Genomic DNA, 19953 nt, shown 5'->3' with positions numbered 1-19953 from the left:
GAATGGATTATATATCTCTATGGCTGGTAAAGTGGAACTGGTCAGAGCTTGTATATTGCCTTTGGTGCTTTATTGGACATCTGTGTATACACTTCCTGCTGTGGTTGTCAATTTAATTGAGAGGAGAATGAGGAATTTTATTTGGGGACATGTGGACGATAGGAAAAAATTGCATGGTTTGAGATGGATTAAGCTTGCTGCTCCTAAAGAGGAATGGGGTATGGGTCTGAGAAGATTGGTGGAAATTGATAAGGCTTCTAAGTGTTGTCTGACCTGGGATTTTTTGTTGTCAAAAGATAGAATATGGGTGGCTTGGTTCAAGAAGAAGTATTTAAAAAACTCATCCTTTTGGAATATTATTCAGAGGGATACTGATTCATCGATTTGGAGAAGCTTGGTTGCTGTCAGAGATGTTATCAAGGAGAATTACATATATAAAATTGGTAATGGGCTGCATATAAAGTTGTTTTTGGACCCATGGTGTGATGGAAAGTGTTTAGGTGAGCTGTTTACTTATAGGGTATTAAGCTCTCTATGTAGGAACAAATAGAGTAACTTATGTGATTTCATTACAGTGGGACAGTGGAATGATGAGTTGTTAATGAATATGACTTGAGAGCTTATTCAGGTTTTTCATTCTCACAGAATTGGTGGGGGTGAAAACCAAATTAAATGGGTTTCTAATTTCAGTTTTAAAGCTGCTTGGGAGGCCTGCAGAATTTCAAATCCAATGGTTAGCTGGGGCGAATTTGTGTTGGAATGGAGGGAGATTGAGATGGTCCATTCTTACAGTTATGGTGTTGCAGAAAATTGTTCTTACTCATTCATATTTGCAGTGAAAAGGAATTTCTGTTGTCTCCAGATGTTATCTATGTTTGGAAAATGTAGAAACATTGGATCATCTTTTTTGTAGTTGTTCTTATACTTGGGCAATGTTGTATTACATAACAGAAATTTTTGGTTGGCATTTGCAGCAAGTGTTTGAAGTGCAGGAAATGGTTACGATTTTTCAACAAAAATCTCAAGGGAAGAAGAATAAATTGGGTCGGATGCTATTTACGGCAGGCTTATATTTCATATGGAAAGAAAGAGATGAGAGAGTTCATTGTGATAGATGTAGAGTGTCTTTGGAGTTAGCTAATTGTGTTATTTGGGAGGTTCTTGATGTTTTGGGGGTATCCCTTCAGGATGTCTTGTAATTTCTATTTTTTCATTTAGCATTATTTTTGATTGGTCTTCTATGGTAAGGCTGTGGTTTGAATAGTAAAGGTATGCCCTTATTTTTTCTTCATGTATTATATTGTTCAAATTTATAAAATTCTTTCATTTAGGAAAAAAAAAAAAAAAAACACCATAGGCATGGAAATTTAACACTTAGACATGTTTTTCATACAAATCAACTAATACACATAATTATAGATTTCACACACAACAATTATATCATTTTAAAGGCAATCAACTCAAATTAAGTATGCTTGACAACAAAATATTGAAGAAATATTCACAAAGGAACAAGAAATTGGGAATTAGAAACCCCTACCTCTTAAAATGCAAAAACCTCCAATTTGATCTTTTCTAAAATCTAACTAAACTAAACTTTAAGACAATATATACAACAGAGAATAGAAAGAAAGCTGTCCAATAGGTTAAACAGCTGTTAATGAGAGAATGGAACATGAATGAGTAAATTTCAACTCTCATCACATTTTCATGACCGGTGATACGAGACTCTCTACATAGATGGTTGTATAAGAACCTTCGATGTCGTCATCTATCATAAGATCCCTATATGTTTCCTCTTTTGTGTTGTATAAAACTAACTTTTTGTAGTCTATCCACAACAGAGCTACATCATTCCCCAACAATACCAGTGGCTTGAAGGTATCATCAAATGGGACTCTAGTTACTAGTTTAGTCCAAGACTGGTTCACCCCATATTCCTTCATAGCCCAGTATGTGTATGCATCACCAAACCATGGTAGTATACAAAGGCATCCTTCAAACACCCCCAATTCGTATGCTTCATCCGCATCGGTGAAGGAAGTAGGCATGGGAATCTTCCACACTTTCTCATCCTCCAAACTAAAAATAGCAATCTCTAATGGATGCCCTTTATCGTCCAAACAAAGCCAATGAAGGGCTCCATTCAGCTGTGTCCCACTCTCATAAACATTGATACTGCACTTATAAGTAAAGTCATGAACTTTTCTCCATGAACAAATTCTCAGGGAATACGCATAGACGCTATTGTTGTGTATTTTCACCAGTTTGTAATCATCAGAACAATGGTCATAGCCGAATCCAACTATGTCATCCGCGGGATTGAAATTCGGTATTTGCTTGGACTCTCTCGTTGAAGGATTGAATACATATATGAATCTTTCTAGTACATACATCGAAGGATTGCATATATATTTATGTCCATAATTTGCCACCATGCATATCAACCCATTGCAAGAACCAACAATTTGCCACTTACGAGGAGGATTGTACTGAACTAAAAAATCAATCTTCGATTCTGCAATGTGGTCATTACCGGCTGATCCGGCGTAAAAACGGAACGGGCGGTTGAGACTAGCTATGAGTATCCGCTGTGTTTGGATGTTGGATTTTGAGAGTGATTGATTGAGGTGAGTTCTAATGAAGTGGGGATCGGAGATCAAAGAGCGCCATGACTTCGACACACACCTGAATTGTAACAGACTTGACGGGCAGTTTTGTGAGTATTTCATCAAGGAGGAGATACTGGGGAAGGCAAGACAAAGGCATGATGGCTGCTTCTTCGCATGAGTAGTCATGATTTCTTGACCTACTATTAATATCTGTTAACCGACTTCTCTTCATGATGATAAGCCAATTATTTTAACTAGGTATGAAAGTTCACAAATATATATATATATATATATATATATATAAACTACTTGTAAAAATTCAACAATACACATATTATAAAGCCCATCGGGAACATCTTTATAAAATAAGGAAAGAAAACTAAAATCATAGCGAAATTACCTAAAATTATACTTTCTAAAAAAATTATAAAATAAAATATAAGCAAACTTACTTAATGAAAACTACTAAATCTGTCTGTCCTACATCATATTTCTTCACGTATAGAGTAATTTAACCAACTTTGGCTTAGAAAAGATAAAAGATGGGAGTGTTATTATTACTATTATTGTTCTTTAAAAAAGTTGGACCAAATCTCTCAACTTCTGATTTATATATTCAAACAAAAAGTGTCAAAGTTGGTTACGACTTGAGTCTAGTCTTTGGATCAGTTCCATCGACATAGAAGTGTCGAAAAAATTATGAATAGTCGAAAAAACTTTATGAACACTCTTGCTCGAACTTGCAATGTCATCGTTGGGGTCGGACCACCCTACTTATCCGAGTGGCTCACCAGGATACCTTTTAGGCCGGGTGCTTTGCGTGGTACCTCAAAGATTAGGTCTGATATCTGTAACGGGTAAACGCTTACCCATTTACCCAAAAGATCAAATTATTGGGTAGTGCTGCATACTTACTCATTTATACCTAATCATTTTTCCATCCGAATCTGACGTGGAGCTGTAACGACCCTAAATGATGCCAAAATAAATAAATAAAAAATTTCGGCATGACCTTTGCTAAAAATCGTCCTATAATAACCTGTTTAAATCTATTTTTAACTTGTCCCAACACAATAAACATATAATACATTCCATGGTGGTACAATCACATACTATATCATCCAAATATCATAATTACAGTCCCAAAATACAAGATTAATATCAAATGTCCATAAGTCATCGTACAAAATACATTATGTTTAGTCTTACAAAAATAGTGAGACTCAAGTACAAAAACAACAAAATAAGCTCCTAATCCATACTAAGTCTCTGGTAGAATGTTATCCGCCACTTCTTTCCCTTTTCCTGAAAAAAAATGTTAAATAAAAGGGGTGAGCAAAATTACTCAGTAGGTGGTGCCTAAGACACACCTTTTGTGTCCTCGTGAATCTAAACAAAGAATTGAACAATAGGGGGCGGGGTTATGCCATGTCTGGAAAGCACAACATAATAACCAATCTCAACATAAACAATATGATGCTATGGAATGCAATGCATGCCGATGTCACTCCCCATTTTCAATATTCAAAACCATCACTTTCAAACTGTTAATATAATCCGCCCTTTGGTGACCCCGCAGCGATACGAGAAAACGATTGGCTAGTGTCCTTGACCCTTGGTAACCCCGCGGTGTCATTTTGGGCCCAGCTAGCTCAACCACTCTAGGGCAATATCCCTAGTTCCTTCTAGGCTATATTAACACTCCGGCCCTTTGGTACCCCCGCGGCGACCGGGTTTACATAAAACACTTTAATCAAAACTTCTTTCCTAAAATTTCTCTTTTTCATTTCAAAGTAATTTGTTTCCTTTTTTTTCTCAATGCTATGCATGAATGCTTCATGCCATGTAATTCATCATTCTGCAACAAATTAAAAATTTAATCTCACATTACACCTTCTAAGAATTTCTAAGAATACATAACATGCTTTCATACAACAATTTTAGCAAGTTAACAACATTATCGGCTAGGGAAAATAACACACAGATCATGCTTTTCACACATAACATAAATTTAACACATATCCACATACTCAAATTTCAAGGTTTAGTCACCTTAAAACAAAATCAACTCAATCTAGCATAATAAACAACAAATAACAATAATTATACTCACTAAGGCACAAGAATATATATGGATTAGAGACCCCTACCTCACTTTTAAGCAAAACCCCTAATTTTCACCTCAAACCCTCAAAATGGGTCTTAATTTTCGGACTCCCTAGGTTGCTCAAAACTGAAATTGCTGGTACACACGTGTAGAGCTCGCCGTGCTCTCCGTTTTGCCACAAACGACACTTAAAAACACTAAGAAATGAGGGAGAAATCAAGCCTTGAATTTGGAAAAAAAGAAAAAGAAAAAAAAAGCAAAGAGCTGAGAGGAAGACATAGAGACAGAGATGGGAGAGAGGGAATGTGATTACAGAGAGCTAAAACAAACGTGGTCTTATGACCAGTTAAACCATTAGTGGGTCCCACCTATTTTTTTGAATTTTCTTTTCTCTTTCTTTTTTTTTTTTTTTTTTTTTTTTTTTTTTTTTTTTTTTGTTTTGAACTTACACCACATATCTATGCATATCTATATATATTAAATCAGACCATTACAATCTCCCCAACTTAAAAAGATTTCGTCCCCGAAATCAAGACACACCTGAGGAAGAAAACAACGCTTGGTACTTGAAGCGAGCCTCTTGTTCGAGCTCCCAAGTAGCCTCCTCAACTCCGTGGTGTCTTCAAAGAACTTTCACCGTTGGTATCGTCTTGTTCCTCAATACCTTCTATTGTGTGTCAAGGATCTGAATTGGTCCCTCTATATAGGAAATATCCTCATTAATGTCCACATCAACCCAACTCAAAATGTGAGATGGATCCGACTCATACTTCCGTAGTATCGATACATGGAAGACATTGTGGACTCTGTCCATCTGTGGTGGCAAAGCAAGTCTGTAGGCAACCTCTCCTACGCGGTCCAAAATCTCAAAAGGTCCTATGAATCGTGGCGATAACTTGCCACTCTTCCCAAACCTTAACAACCCCTTCCGTGGAGAAACCCAAAAATAAACGTGGTCTCCCACCTCAAAGGATAATGACCATCTCCGCTTATCCATATAACTCTTCTGTCGGCTCTAAGCTGTAAGTAACCTCTGTTTGATCAGCTTAATCTTTTCAGTAGTCTCGAGTACTATGTTGGGTCCTAAGGAGGTGGTCTCACCTACCTCAGTCCAACAAATAGGAGACCTACAAGGTCTACCATACAACGCCTCAAATGAAGCCATCTGGATGCTCGCTTGATAACTGTTGTTGTAGGCAAACTCAATAAGCGATAGATGATCTTCCTAACTACCACCCAAGTCAAGCACATATGCCCGAAGCATATCGTCCAAGATCTAAATAGTACGCTCCGACTGGCCGTCTGTCTATGGATGGAATGTCGTACTAAGATGCAACGCTGAACCAAACGCTGTTTGAAGTCCTTCCCAGAACTTCGAAGTGAACTTGGCATCCCTATCTGAGACAATGGTTACTGAACTCCATGCAACCTTACAATCTCATTCACATAAAGTACACCAAGCTTCTCTGCATCGTCTATTGCCTTAATAGGCAAAAAGTGAGCTGTCTTGGTCAATCTGTCAACGATGACCCATACGGTTTCATTGCCCCTCCGTGACCTTGGAAGACCAGTCACAAAATCCATAGCAATATGTTCCTATTTCCACTGCGCTACAGGCAATGGTTGCAACAAACCAGCGGGTCTCTGATGCTCGGCCTTTACCTCCTGACAGGTAAGGCACTTAGCCACAAACTGAGCAACATCTTTCTTCATCCCGTTCCACCAATACTGACGTCTTAAATTGTGATACATTTCGGTACCACCTAGATGAACTGCAAAACAGGAAGTGTGAAACTCCCATAAGACGTCCTCACGACAAACCGTGGGAACCACCAACAAACCCCTGAACCGTAGACCCCTATCTATATACAAGGTCCAATTTTTACTGTCTCACCACTGGAGATCAAAGCGTGAATGGAATCTAAATCTGGGTCTTGTCTCTGTGACTCAATCACTCGTACAACAAGAGTAGGCTGAGCCATAAGACTAAACAAGAATGCTGTCTTACTGTCAACATCGTCATCAAAACAATACAATCCCATCTTTGCCGAATCCTTAAGCATTTTCCATTTTCGAATAGCCAAACAGGCCAGAGTTCCACGAGATTTCTGGCTTAAGGCATCTGTTACCACATTTGCTTTGCCCGGATGATACTACAAGTCAAAATTATAGTCCTCCAAGAACTCAACTCATCTTCTCTGTCTGTTGTTTAAGTCCTTTTGAGAGAAAAGGTACTAAAGACTTTTGTGGTCTGAAAACACTTTAAACCTTTCACTATACAAGTAGTGTCTCCAACACTTCAAGGCAAATACGACTGCCGCTAACTCCAAATCATGAGTAGGGTAGTTAAGCTCATGAGTTTTTAACTGTCGAGACCCATAAGCCATTACTCTACCATCCTGCATCAACACACATCCCAAACCACCACATGAAGCATCACAATAAATCACATAACCCAAGCCACGCTCAGGTATCACCAACACTGGAGCTGTAGTCAATCTTGTCTTCAACTCCTGAAAAAATGGCTCACAGGCTTCATTCCACACAAACTTAATCCCTTTCCGGGTCAAACGGGTCATAGGCACTGCCAAACGGGAGAAATCCTTCACAAATCTCCGATAGTAACCCGCTAGGCCAAGAAAACTCCGAATCTCAAAAACATTCTTGGGTTGCTCTTAATTCAAAACTGCTTCAAACTTTGATGGATCTACTGACACTCCACCTTCTGAAACAACATGCCCAAAAATTTCACCTCATATAGCCAAAACTCACATTTCTCATATTTGGCATACAATTGATGCTCCCGCAAAATATGTAAAACAATACTCCAATGGACCTCGTGCTCCTCCCAAGATTGTGAATACATGAGAATGTCATCTATGAAAACTACCACAAACTGGTCCAAGTAATCGTGAAAGATGCGATTCACCATAAATTGGTCTAAGTAATCGTCAAAGACGCGGTTCATTAAGTCTATGAATGCCGCTGGCGTATTAGTCAAGCCAAAAGGCATAACAAGGAACTCATAGTATCCATATCATGTATGAAACGCTGTCTTTGGGATATCCTCATCCATAACCCGTAACTGATAGTAGCCTGACCTTAAGTCAATCTTTTAAAAACAACTGGCTCCTCTCAACTAATCAAACAAATCATCTATCCTTGGCAAATCATACTTATTATTGATGGTGGTATGATTCAACTTCCAGTAATCAATGCACAACCTCAAAGAACCATCTTTCTTCTTAGCAAACAAGACCGGTGCGCCCCACGGTGACACACTCGGTCGAATGAAACCTTTCATCCTCAAATCATCAAGGTGCCTCTTTAATTCTTCTAATTCAACTGGTGCCATATGATACGGTGCCATAGAAATTAGCGCGGTACCTGACATTAACTCAATAGTGAACTCTATTTCTCGGTGTGGAGGCAACTTTGTCAAATCCTCTAGAAACACATCCAGAAAATCACGAATAACTGCAGGATAATCTTCTTCTACAACATCATCTTCTTTGGTTATAAGGCTAGCTAAGAAGTAATCACAACGACTCCATCCACGAACTCCATAACACGATAAAATGTGGGAATCACTCCGATCTCCCAAGAAAAAGAAACAGTCTCCCTCGGGAGTGCAAACTGTAACCCTTCCTCTATAATAGTCGATCGTGGCATAAAGGAAGTTAACGAATCCATCCCGAGAATGACATCAAAACTAGTCATCTCCAGGAGGATAAGGTCAAACACAAAGGTCCGCCCGGCTATCACAATGGAACAATCCCGCACAACTCGGCTCAAAGACATTGAAACCCCAACTGGCATATCAACACACAACGCTCGATCTATGAAACTAACCTCTACACCGATGCAAGTGCAAATGATGATGAAATGAATGAATGAGATGCACCAGAGTCAAACAAAACACAGGCCCAAGAACCAAACACTAGAAATATACCTCGGAAAACTGAAGATCCAGGAGATGCATCAGTCAGTACAAGTGTAAAGACACGTCCCTGCGGTGCCTGAGAACTACCAATTTGAACACCAGATTGCTGTGCTGACACAGTAGAAATATCCTTCCTAGCTGGTCGTGAACCCTGAGAAGATATGGCAGGCTGTGGTGGTGGCAATGGTCTGAAACCTGATTGAATTGTAGCTAACTGTGACGGCCTCTACCGTGACCCTTTGCCACTAGTGGTGCCTGCTCCCTGACTCGGACAGTCTCGAATCAAGTGGCCTTGCTAACCACACCCATAACAAGCCCTCGAAGCTGAAGAAACTGAAGATGATCTCATGGCACAACTGGACTTGTAATGTCTAGGCTACTGGCACTGAAAACAAACAACTACACTCTTATCTGACCCAGCTGGCAAATGAGTGGTAGGAGCAGATCATGCAGACGGCTACCCCTGAAACTGAGATGAACCACCGCTGTTCCTCTTCCCTGAAGGTCCCTCTGAAAATGACCCTGCATTCCTCTTTTGCTTCCACTGTTCCCTTCTTGCATCTTTATCTTTGGCCTCCGCCTCAAGCATCAATGCTTTTTCCACTGCCTCAGAATAAACCTTGATGCTCTGTGCTATTAACAACGGCTTCATCTTGTAGTCAAGTCCGAAGATAAACTTCCGAACCTTATCAACTTCATTACTTATCATCTCTGGAGCTTGTTCTCGTACTTTGTCACTGATATATTGCCTTGGATAAGACCAATAAACTGATCCTTTAAAATACTTTTCATAGAACAGCTCCTTGAACCTATCCCAACTCATCTCTTCAATCTTATACTGATTTGTGACTGACTTCCACCAAAACTTGGTATCCTTTGAAAACTTGTAAGTGGCTAGGATGATTTTCAAGTGATCATCAGTCACATCCATCAAAATTCAATTGAGTTTTAACTTGATCCATATAGTCATCCACTTCCATTGGATCTGCACCACTTTCGAACATTACCGTCATCAACTAAGAAAACCCTTTTATAATCTTGAGACGTTTCTGTGTTGGCATCTCTTCAACTTGCGCTACAGGTTGTGGTACTGGTTGAGGTACCGGCTACGGATGAAAAGCAATGGTGGCCCTCAAGGCCTTCTGCAATAAGCAATTTAATACTAGTTCCACCGAACTTTTACCCTCTTTAACGGGTGCTTCCACATTATCCCTCCTTATAAGAACATTTCTAGGGGCAATCAAATCCCTAAGAAGTGTGTCCTCATCAACTGGCTCCGCTGGATTGGAGCTCGAGCTCTCGCCAACATCATCCCTTGTTGGCCTAGGGCCAACTTCCCTTGGTTCTTCACGCCATGACATCGTTCTATAAAATAAAGAAAATGATTCAATAACGATAAAACTAAGGTCCAACCGTGAACAACTCAACATAAAAGGATGTTATACTAACACTTAGCATGCAAGACTATACAAGGAACACATTAATATAAGCATATAAGCACATAAGCACGTAAGCATGTAAACAAGTAAATAGTTAAGCATGCTTTTGCGTATAGTAAAACACTTTAACAATTAATCACATAAACTATACAAACGACTTCCCATGCAACCCCTATGTAGGCCTTTACCCGTTGTCCTAATGGTTTTCGAACATCTGCTCTGATACCAAATTTATAATGACCCTAAATGATGCCAAAATAAATAAAAAAAAATTTGGCATGACCTCTGCTAAAAATCGTCCTATAGTAACCTTTTTAAATGCATTTTTAACCTATCTCAACACAATAAACATATAATACATTCTATGGTGGTACAACCACATACTATATCATCTAAATGTCATAATTACAGTCCCAAAATACAAGATTAATATCAAATGTCCATAAGTCGTCGTACAAAATATATTATGCTTAGTCTTATAAAAATAGTGAGACTCAAGTACAAAAACAACAAAATAAGCTCCTAATCCATACTAAGTCTATGGTAGAATGTCATTCGCCATTTCTTTCCCATTTCTTGAAAAAAAATGTTAAATCAAAGGGGTGAACAAAATTGCTCAATAAGTGGTGCCTAAGACACACCTTTTGTGTCCCCGTAAATCCAAACAAAGAATAGAACAATAGGGGGCAGGGTCATGCCATGTCGGGAAAGCACAACATAATAACCAATCTCAACATAAACAATATGACACTATGGAATGCAATGCATGCCGATGTCACTCCCCATTTTCAACATTCAAAACCATCACTTTCAAATTGTTAATATAACTCGCCCTTTGGTGACCCCGTAGCGACACGAGAGAATGATTGGCTAGTATCCTTGACCCTTGGTAACCCCGCGGCGTCATTTTAGGCCCAGCTAGCTCAACCACGCAAAGGTAATCTCCCTAGTTCCCTCTAAGCTATATTAACACTCCAGCTCTTTGGTACCCCCGCGGCGACCGAGTTTTCATAAAACACTTTAATCAAAACTTCTTTCCCAAAATTTCCCTTTTTCATTTCAAAGCAATTTGTTCCCTTTTTCTTCCCAATGCTATACATGAATGCTTCATGCCATGTAATTCATCATTCTACAACAAATTAAAAATTTAATCTCACATTACACCTTCCAAGAATTTCTAAGAATACATAATATGCTTTCATACAGTAATTTTAGCAAGTTAACAACATTATCGGCTAGGGAAAATAACACACAGATCATGCTTTTCACACATAACATAAATTTAACACATATCCATATACTCAAATTTCAAGGTTTAGTCACCTTAAAACAAAATCAACTCAATCTAGCATAATAAGCAACAAATAACAATAATTATATTCACTAAGGCACAAGAATATATGGATTAGAGACCCCAACCTCACTTTTAAGCAAAACCCCTAATTTTCACCTCAAACCCTCAAAATGGGTCTTAATTTTTGGACTCCCTAGGTTGCTCAAAACTGAAATTGCTAGTACACACGTATAGAGCTCACTGTGCTCTCCGTTTTGCCGCAAACGGCACTTAAAAACACTAAGAAATGAGGGAGAACTCAAGCATGGAATTTGGAAGGAAAAAAAAAAAAAAAAAAAAGAAAAAAAAAAAGCAAAGAGCCGAGAGGAAGACACAGAGACAGAGATGGGAGAGAGGGAATGAGATTACAGAGAGGTAAAACAAATGTGGTCTTATGAACACTTAAACCATTAGTGGGTTCCACCCATTTTTTTTTTTAACTTACACCACATATCTATACAATCAGACCATTACAGGAACAAGTCTCCCCTTGTAATAATAGCCTTCAATATAGAGTTCGTAATTTAAAAATAAATTTTACCACGTCAACACTTGGCCAACATGTGATACCCCGGATTTCCGGATGCGGGTTGGCCAGGCCCACGCCCGATTACCCGAGGATATCAAAACAATTAGCAATTTAATGAACACAGAATACAATATAGAAAACAAGAATGAATAAAATTTTGCTGAAAAGAATCTAGAATGATAATCCAATAATTGAAAACCTCAGAATAAATAATTTCATTGATAATTAAAACTATTTTGATACAACTGATCCACCACGAATGGAAATCGTTCTCCAATTTATACAACTCGGGAATCCATCTAGTGGACCCCTAAAAATATCCAATGGTACTCAAAAGACTGGAACAAAACCCAAGTCTTAACATGAAATAAAATCCTACGCCATCAGTAGAGTGAATAACTGTATCTGCTCAGCACGATCAAGCTCTACAGCCCAGAACTGACGAACACCTGAAAAAAATAATAAAAGGGTGGGTCAGTTGTATCAAAATAGTTTTAATTATCAATGAAATTATTTATTTTGAGGTTTTCAATTATTGGATTATCATTCTAGATTCTTTTCAGCAAAATTTTATTCATTCTTGTTTTCTATATTGTATTCTGTGTTCATTAAATTGCTAATTGTTTTGATATCCTCGGGTAATCGGGCGTGGGCCTGGCCAACTCGCATCCGGAAATCCGGGGGTATCACAGTTGGTATCAGAGCACTCCAGGTTCTAGTGTCCTTAGGAGTGTTTTCGTTATAGGACTTCCGCGTTGCGTCTCTTAAAACTTAGAGCCATGTTAGGATTCGTTGTACTCTTGTTACGGATCGTTAGGAGGAACGGATGTCAATTTTATTCCATAGTTATGGAATGGTTGGCACTAGGAGGAGGATGGGGTCCAGGACGGAAGCAATACGGACCTAACGGAGTAAAGGAGTATGTTGTCGAGTTCTTTGCAGGAAAACAGAACTTAGGATTGAAGGCTTAGTTCCAAGATTAGCATTGCTTAGAAAGTATACGCCAATGAAGGATTAAGGTGTAGGTGGTAGGTCACTGTTATCGGGTCCAACACAATTTCAGTTGTGTTCAAAGAGGAGAGAAGCGAAGAGTGGGCTTCTGAAGAGGATCCTGAGGAAGAAGATTTCGGCGTATCCAAGAAAAGGGATATTGAAATTTGAGGATGACGAATCGCACAAGTGAGTTTTCATTCACCAGTAGTATAGTAAGTGATACTCTGGTAGAGTTGGTGTGAACCAACCTACATATGGATGAATTTGTGTATCATGTTTTAAGGAGTAAATTGAAAAGTACTCTTTGGGAGTTTGGGAATCGGATGGAGTTCTTGTCAGAACAAAGACGTGATTTATATCACATTCTGGAGCGTATAGGAATTAGGATGTAACGTGCTAAGTTGCTTTAATAAAGCCACGATAGTCGGTTTGCGTATTAGGTGGATGAGGGTTAAGCCATTGGATATTTGTTTAAGCAAACGATTGTGCAGTTAAGCTACGGTTAATGGATCAGTTTCAGGGTTGGATAATTACCAACGAAACTATGGAACAGACTTTTGCGAACTTGAGTTCAAAGAAGGTTTCTTCTTTGGAATGGAGGATATCTTAAAAATGATTATATTTTGGTTGTTTTATGTGTTGTGTGTATCTACGTGTTTCATTTCTGTTATTATATGTGTCATTTTGATTGTTATGTGTTTCGATTTTGATATTACGTGTTCATTTTTGTTAATTAATCCGGATTAGGAGTATGGATTGGTCGGGGACACAAGTATGTGTTCACTTTTGGATTTCGCATTAGTTCTACATGGCACTTACAATGGAGGAGATACTTGGGATAGGCATGGCACTTACAATGGAGGAGATACTTGGGATAGGTATCCTAGGTTTTTATGGGAAGTTGTAAGTGTTTTTTTCACTTCTCATATTGTTGGCACAGGGAGGATAGTATGATAACGTAAAAGGTTTTGTATTTTATACGGTGCAGACTTCTTACCTGTTGGTTTGACATGGAAGTGGGGGGTTATACAATTAGACCCTAACTTCATTTAAGGATACGTTAGAGAGATATACTCTTCTTTGTAGTGGATTACGCACAGTTTGGAGGCGGTAATAGGATATGGTAACTAATTCCATTCATACACTAACGATTTTCCTATTAAAGGAACAGTTGATTGGGTTGTCTTCCATATCGGAAGTAAGGAGCGTGATTAAGGAAGGTCAGTTTTTATGTCTTAATTAGATTGATTTGTTATGGATGGTGTTTCACCGTTTAAGCGGTAACCTATCGATTTGTGTTTTCAAACATTGGGATGGGATGCATAGAAGTTTTACATATCTATGTTATGGAACTTGTAGGAATATGGCCCTATACCCTATATCAAAATTTGGGTACGGATGAGTAGTTGTTAAATACAACTTACATGTTGGATAATTTTTGTGTGTCATGTATATCGGACATATATATTTTTCTTTACGGATTTGGAAATCAGTGGAGCCCTTACACGGAGGCAGAATCCACAACGGAATGGAGTAAAACTAATTCAGAGTTTCGTGAATTCCGAGGACGGAATTCCTTTTGTTAGGGGGGAAGAATGTAATACCCCTACTTTAAAAAGGGATAAAATTGGAATTTAAATGTTATTTTATGTGCATTTTTATTTTATTTATTAATTTTATGAATAAATGTTTATTTGTGTGTATTAATTGATTTATTTGTTAATTATTTATTTGCGTTTATTATTTTTGTTTAATTGTCTTAGTTGAATTATTTAACATTATTTGCATTAATTGAATTAATTGGATAATTTGATTTAATTGATTTATTATTGTTTATTTTAATTAAGGGTGTAATTCTTTATTTGTTGGTTTATTTTAATTACTTGTTTTATTTATTTTATGTGTTTTAAGTGATTCGTTGCTTCCTTATTTGATTTAATTAATGGGTTTAAATTAATTGTTTATTAAGTACTTAATTTTTGTAATTTCCATTAACTAGGGTTTTAGATACGTTTTAGTTAGGGTTTTTGGAGCCGTCTCATAAGCATCTGATATCTAACTAAACTCGGATTAAGTTTAGGGCTTTATCTCAATGTGACAAGGATTAGGGTTTTAGTATTTAGTTTATAAATACTCCATTATGCGTTAAGCTAGGGTTTTACGATATATCACATAGCATATACACGTAGAGGGTTCTGCAAAACACAGAGAGATGCAGAGTAAGGGTTGAGATAACAGAGCAAATTGTGAGTTCTCGACTGAGGTTTCAAAGCCAAACCTAGGAGAAGGGAAACACAGAAGTAATAGGAGGCTAAGCAGTATTTCAGTGTGGCCAGAACAGAGGAAAGCAGACCAACTATTACAAAGGCAAGTTCTATCTTCCTCTTTCCCTTTGGGCCGTGTTCTGTGCACCTAGATGATCTCTAGGGAATAACTAATCAATGATTGAAACCTACATGTTTATTATATGCTTGGGTGATAGTCTGTTTGTTTTAAAATCCAATATATTTACAGTTCGTGTATATTTGTTTCAGTATCCTGTACGTCAAGTATATTGATTCTGTTGTAAATTTAGTCTCTGTATGTGATTGCAACTTTTGTAAACACCGTATAGGAACACTACTGGGGTTATACAAAGCTTATAGGGATGCTATTATTCTATTTTAAATACGTGTTGCAATCCGTTCTGCTTCAATTTGCATATGGTTCCAGTGTTCATACTAACATCATGTTAAGTTGGGTAGCAAACTTAAGCTTTGTAATTGACTTAAATTGCTATAATCAAACCTTGGGGATGCTATCAGGAGGGTGTTAGATCCTTTAGATCAGTTTAAGAAACAAGCAGAGGGGTAGGAATTGATCGGAGAAGGAGCAGATTGACGAAAACGAAGCAGAGACTGAACTGGAGGCTCTCAAGAGGGAGAGAGCCGGCTCTAGGAAGTCAAGAGCCGGCTCCCCTTCAGCAAGAGCCGGCTCCTAGGGGATTGGAGCCGGCTCCAATAGGGGAAGAGCCGGCTCCTCCATTCCAAGAGCCGGCTCCAATTTGTTTTTACGTCCAGAAAGTGGTTTTAGGGCTCTGTTTGGTGTTTTGAGCACTGTTTGGGCTTCTGAGTGATTCTAATGAACTGTAGGGACTTAACAGAGGATCTAAGTAGTTAATTTTAATGGTTATTAAACTTAATGTTGCATGGTTTAAGTCTTTAAGACAAAGGATGAAGCAGTGTAAAATATACCACGGTGTATGCTACTAACAGAGAAAGGAACTAAATGGCTTGATTAAATTTTAGAAATTTAATAAGACTACACGGGGGATTAAATAGTTAATTTTTGGGTGTTATTAAGACCCTAAATTAATTTAAAGTTAATTCTAAATTAACGGATCAAACTGTATAACACTTATGTACAATGGTATACGGTTGGTGGATGAATGAAGTTTTAAATGTTTAAGCTTATTGTTAGGCATTCCAGTGGGATGTAATATATGTATTAAATGGTCTTAAATATATTATGGGGTCATTGATGTGTTAGATGTAATCTATGCAGGCTCTGGAAGTTAGTTGTTGATTTATTAATTCATCCCCTGCAACTATATGGTTAATTGGTTGGATTTATATTGCTGAAACATTTAAAAATCTTCGGTGATTAATTGGATATTGGTTTTGGATTTTAAATTACTGTACTATCATTCGTAGTCTGTAATTTACATGGTTTTGGTTTTAAGTTGTTGAAATACTAAATACTATTCTACAATAATGTGGATGGTTGGTTTTGGACTATAAATTACATGCTTATTATTTATGCCTTGTAATTTACCTGGAATTATGTATTGGAACATAATTGCTGAATTCTTATACTTAATTCGGTCAATTATTTGGAATCATATATTGGATTATAATTACTTAATTCTTATATTAAATTTGACCAATTATTTGGAATTATGTATTGGATTTTAATTGCTGAATTCTCACATTAAAATTCTGTCAATTATCATTGTAAATTACTTGCTTATCATTTGAATGTTGTAATTTACATGGATATGGAGGATGGTATGCACCGGTATGGGACGGTGGCATACTAGGTATGGTTTAGTTCAAAATGCTAATTCCTACCTTATGGATTTTAATTGGTGAACAGTATGACTGGTTCTATCAATTATATGGACTTTGTGGATTGTATGCACCGGTATGGGACGGTGGCATACTAGGGACAGACTGATTTAAAATACTCAGTCCTACCTGTTTTGGAATAAGGGAACGGGTTGTTAAATAAATCCTCCTTATATATATATAAGTCGGTACGGTTGAATACGCCGAATGACTTATTGGATTTCTTGTGAATGGTTAGGAACGGAGTTTAGATATATATGTTTATGGTACCACGAGTTGAGCTTGAGTCTCAAACTTGTTGGTTAGGGTGCGTATATGCAGTGGACGTGTAGCTGGTTATAGTAGGTTGGGTGTACCCTGTTAGGTCTAGGTACTCATGCCCACCTTTGGGTGCGTATTCGCATGTTGCCTTCTATTCAGGTTGAGATCCCTACTGTAGTTCAGTGAATGTCCCATAGTGTGGATATATATATGTATGGACTAGATAGATATTGTGAGGTATCTATGGTGTATCTGCGTATCGGGTCACTGTATGGATTGCAGCTAGATTAGAACTTGCTAGTGGGCCTGACCCACCCTTTTATTATTTTTTTCAGGTGTTCGTCAGTTCTGGGCTGTAGAGCTTGATCGTGCTGAGCAGATACAGTTATTCACTCTACTGATGGCGTAGGATTTTATTTCATGTTAAGACTTGGGTTTTGTTCCAGTCTTTTGAGTACCATTGGATATTTTTAGGGGTCCACTAGATGGATTCCCGAGTTGTATAAATTGGAGAACGATTTCCATTCGTGGTGGATCAGTTGTATCAAAATAGTTTTTATCAATGAAATTATTTATTCTGAGGTTTTCAATTATTGGATTATCATTCTAGATTCTTTTCAGCAAAATTTTATTTATTCTTGTTTTCTATATTGTATTCTGTGTTCATTATATTGCTAATTGTTTTGATATCCTCGGGTAATCGGGCGTGGGCCTGGCCAACCCGCATCCGGAAATCCGGGGGTATCACACAACACATCAAGAAACAAGTAATGGTAATCCTTCAAACAACATCACGAACATATATCAAAGTACTTAATCTTTTTTCCTATAATATATATATTTATAAAGATATATTTTCATATTAAACACATGTCATGTAATATGAATAAAATTATAACTACAACCACGAGATGGAATAGTACTATCATAGTACTTTTTTTTTTGAAAGGTAAAATTAATTTTATAAGATAATAAGATATCCAATACAAGTTAGCCCAGGCTAACCAAAATACAAAACCATGAGACCATACAAGTTAGCCCATGAGACAGCTCAAAGCACAAGAGCAAACAAACCAGCAAAAGATACATTGACACAACACAAAGCAATGTCTATGGAGAAGATGCTCTCTCTCAAATCCGTTGATTAGGAGGCTTGGCCGGTGGTCTGATAGCTGAGGGAGGAAGCTCCCATTCATCTATGATGAGTATGGCATTCACAGAGTCGGAGATGGTTGTAGACATGAGTTTCAGCTGATTGTCTCCCGCGTTTGGTGAAGCAATGAATTTTGGGTGAATGATTTTTTCTTAAAAATTCTCAGATTATGCTCAATCCAAATACTGTAAACCAGGAAATTAGATCCTTTGTGAGGAAGGATGAATATGAAACCCGCACTGTGATTGAATAAAAGACCACAAGGGCTTTGTATAATATCATGGTACATTTGATGTTTAGATTGTTTCACATTCTAATTTCTATTACTTTAGTATAGATCCAAATTACAAAGTAATTAAAATTTTATACTAATACAGTAATAATTAATAATTGCTTGTAAAGTATACAAAGAAATATAAAGGCTTATGGTTAAGCTCCATTCAGTTTCTTTCTGAACGTGAAGGCGCCGAAATTAGAATTGAAATATATTTAATTTAAACTTTGAACAAAATTATAATTTCAAAACCGAAGTGCTCAGCAAAGAAGTAAATAGTAAATCGGTTTGGCACTAATATAGTAGTGTGATAGAGAGGCTCAAAGAAATTACAGAAAACCCAATTCCTTATCCAGTCCAAGCCTTTATTTTTTCAGCACATCAATCATCCTAAATTTCATTTGTTTTCTCTACGGTGATACGAGACTATCTACATAGATCTCTACGTCAAAACATTCCACATCATCTGTGACAAGATCCCTATATGTTCCCTCTCTTGTATTGTATAAAACAAACTTTGTGAAGTCTATCAACAACAGAGCTTCATCATTCCTCAACAAAGCCAATGGCTTGATGGTATGCAGAAATGGGATTCCAAGTTCAAGTTTAGTCCAAGACTGTTTCACCCCATACTCCTTCATAACCCAGAGTACATCATCAAGTGGTACTATACAAAGGCATCCATCAAACACCCCTACTTCGAATGCGTCATCATCATCAGTGAAGGAAGTAGGCATGGGAATCTTCCACACTTTCTCATCCTCCAAACTAAAAACAACAATCTCTAATGGATTCCCTCCTTCGTCCAAACAAAGCCAATGAAGGGCTCCATTCAGCTGTATCCCTTTCGAATAATAAACACCAACACTGGACTTATAAGTAAAGTCATGAACTTTTCTCCAAGAACCATTCTCAGGGAATATACATAGATGCTATTGCTGTGTATTTTGAACAGTTTGTAACAATCAGAACAATGGTCGTAGCCAAATCCAACCGCAAAAAAGTATTTGGATCGAAATCCGGGATTTGCATGTACTCCCTCGTTGAAGGATTGAATATATATATCAATTCAAAATCTACCGCCATGCATATCAACCCATTGCAAGAACCAACAATTTTACACGTAGAATGAGGATTGTCCTTAAATAAAATATCAATCTTCGATACTGCATTGACGCCATTACCCGAGGATCCGAAACTTGC

At 37.6% G+C, this 19953-nt stretch overlaps 2 protein-coding genes across 2 annotated transcripts in view; both read right to left on the bottom strand.

Annotated features, from left to right (window-relative positions):
• Window positions 1–1700: 1700 nt before the first annotated feature.
• LOC132281317 (F-box/kelch-repeat protein At3g06240-like) lies at window positions 1701–2798 on the bottom strand. The gene has a single exon (XM_059783032.1). The coding sequence runs from the start codon at window positions 2796–2798 to the stop codon at window positions 1701–1703; it is 1098 nt and encodes a 365-aa protein (XP_059639015.1).
• Window positions 2799–19160: 16362 nt separating this feature from the next.
• Window positions 19161–19953, bottom strand: part of LOC132281315 (F-box/kelch-repeat protein At3g06240-like) — a 37776-nt gene continuing 36983 nt past the window's right edge. Inside the window, exon 2 of the mRNA XM_059783031.1 lies at window positions 19161–19594. Within this exon, the coding sequence (XP_059639014.1) occupies window positions 19161–19594 (434 nt within the window). The remainder of the gene's footprint in view (window positions 19595–19953) is intronic.

This window comes from Cornus florida, unplaced genomic scaffold, assembly GCF_030987335.1.
Source record: "Cornus florida cultivar Cherokee Brave unplaced genomic scaffold, ASM3098733v1 CherokeeBrave_3.0.0_Hap2_Chr11, whole genome shotgun sequence".
Taxonomy (NCBI): domain Eukaryota; kingdom Viridiplantae; phylum Streptophyta; class Magnoliopsida; order Cornales; family Cornaceae; genus Cornus; species Cornus florida.
The sequence above is the reverse complement of the archived record's forward strand: the minus strand, read 5'-3'. Positions and strand labels throughout refer to the sequence as shown.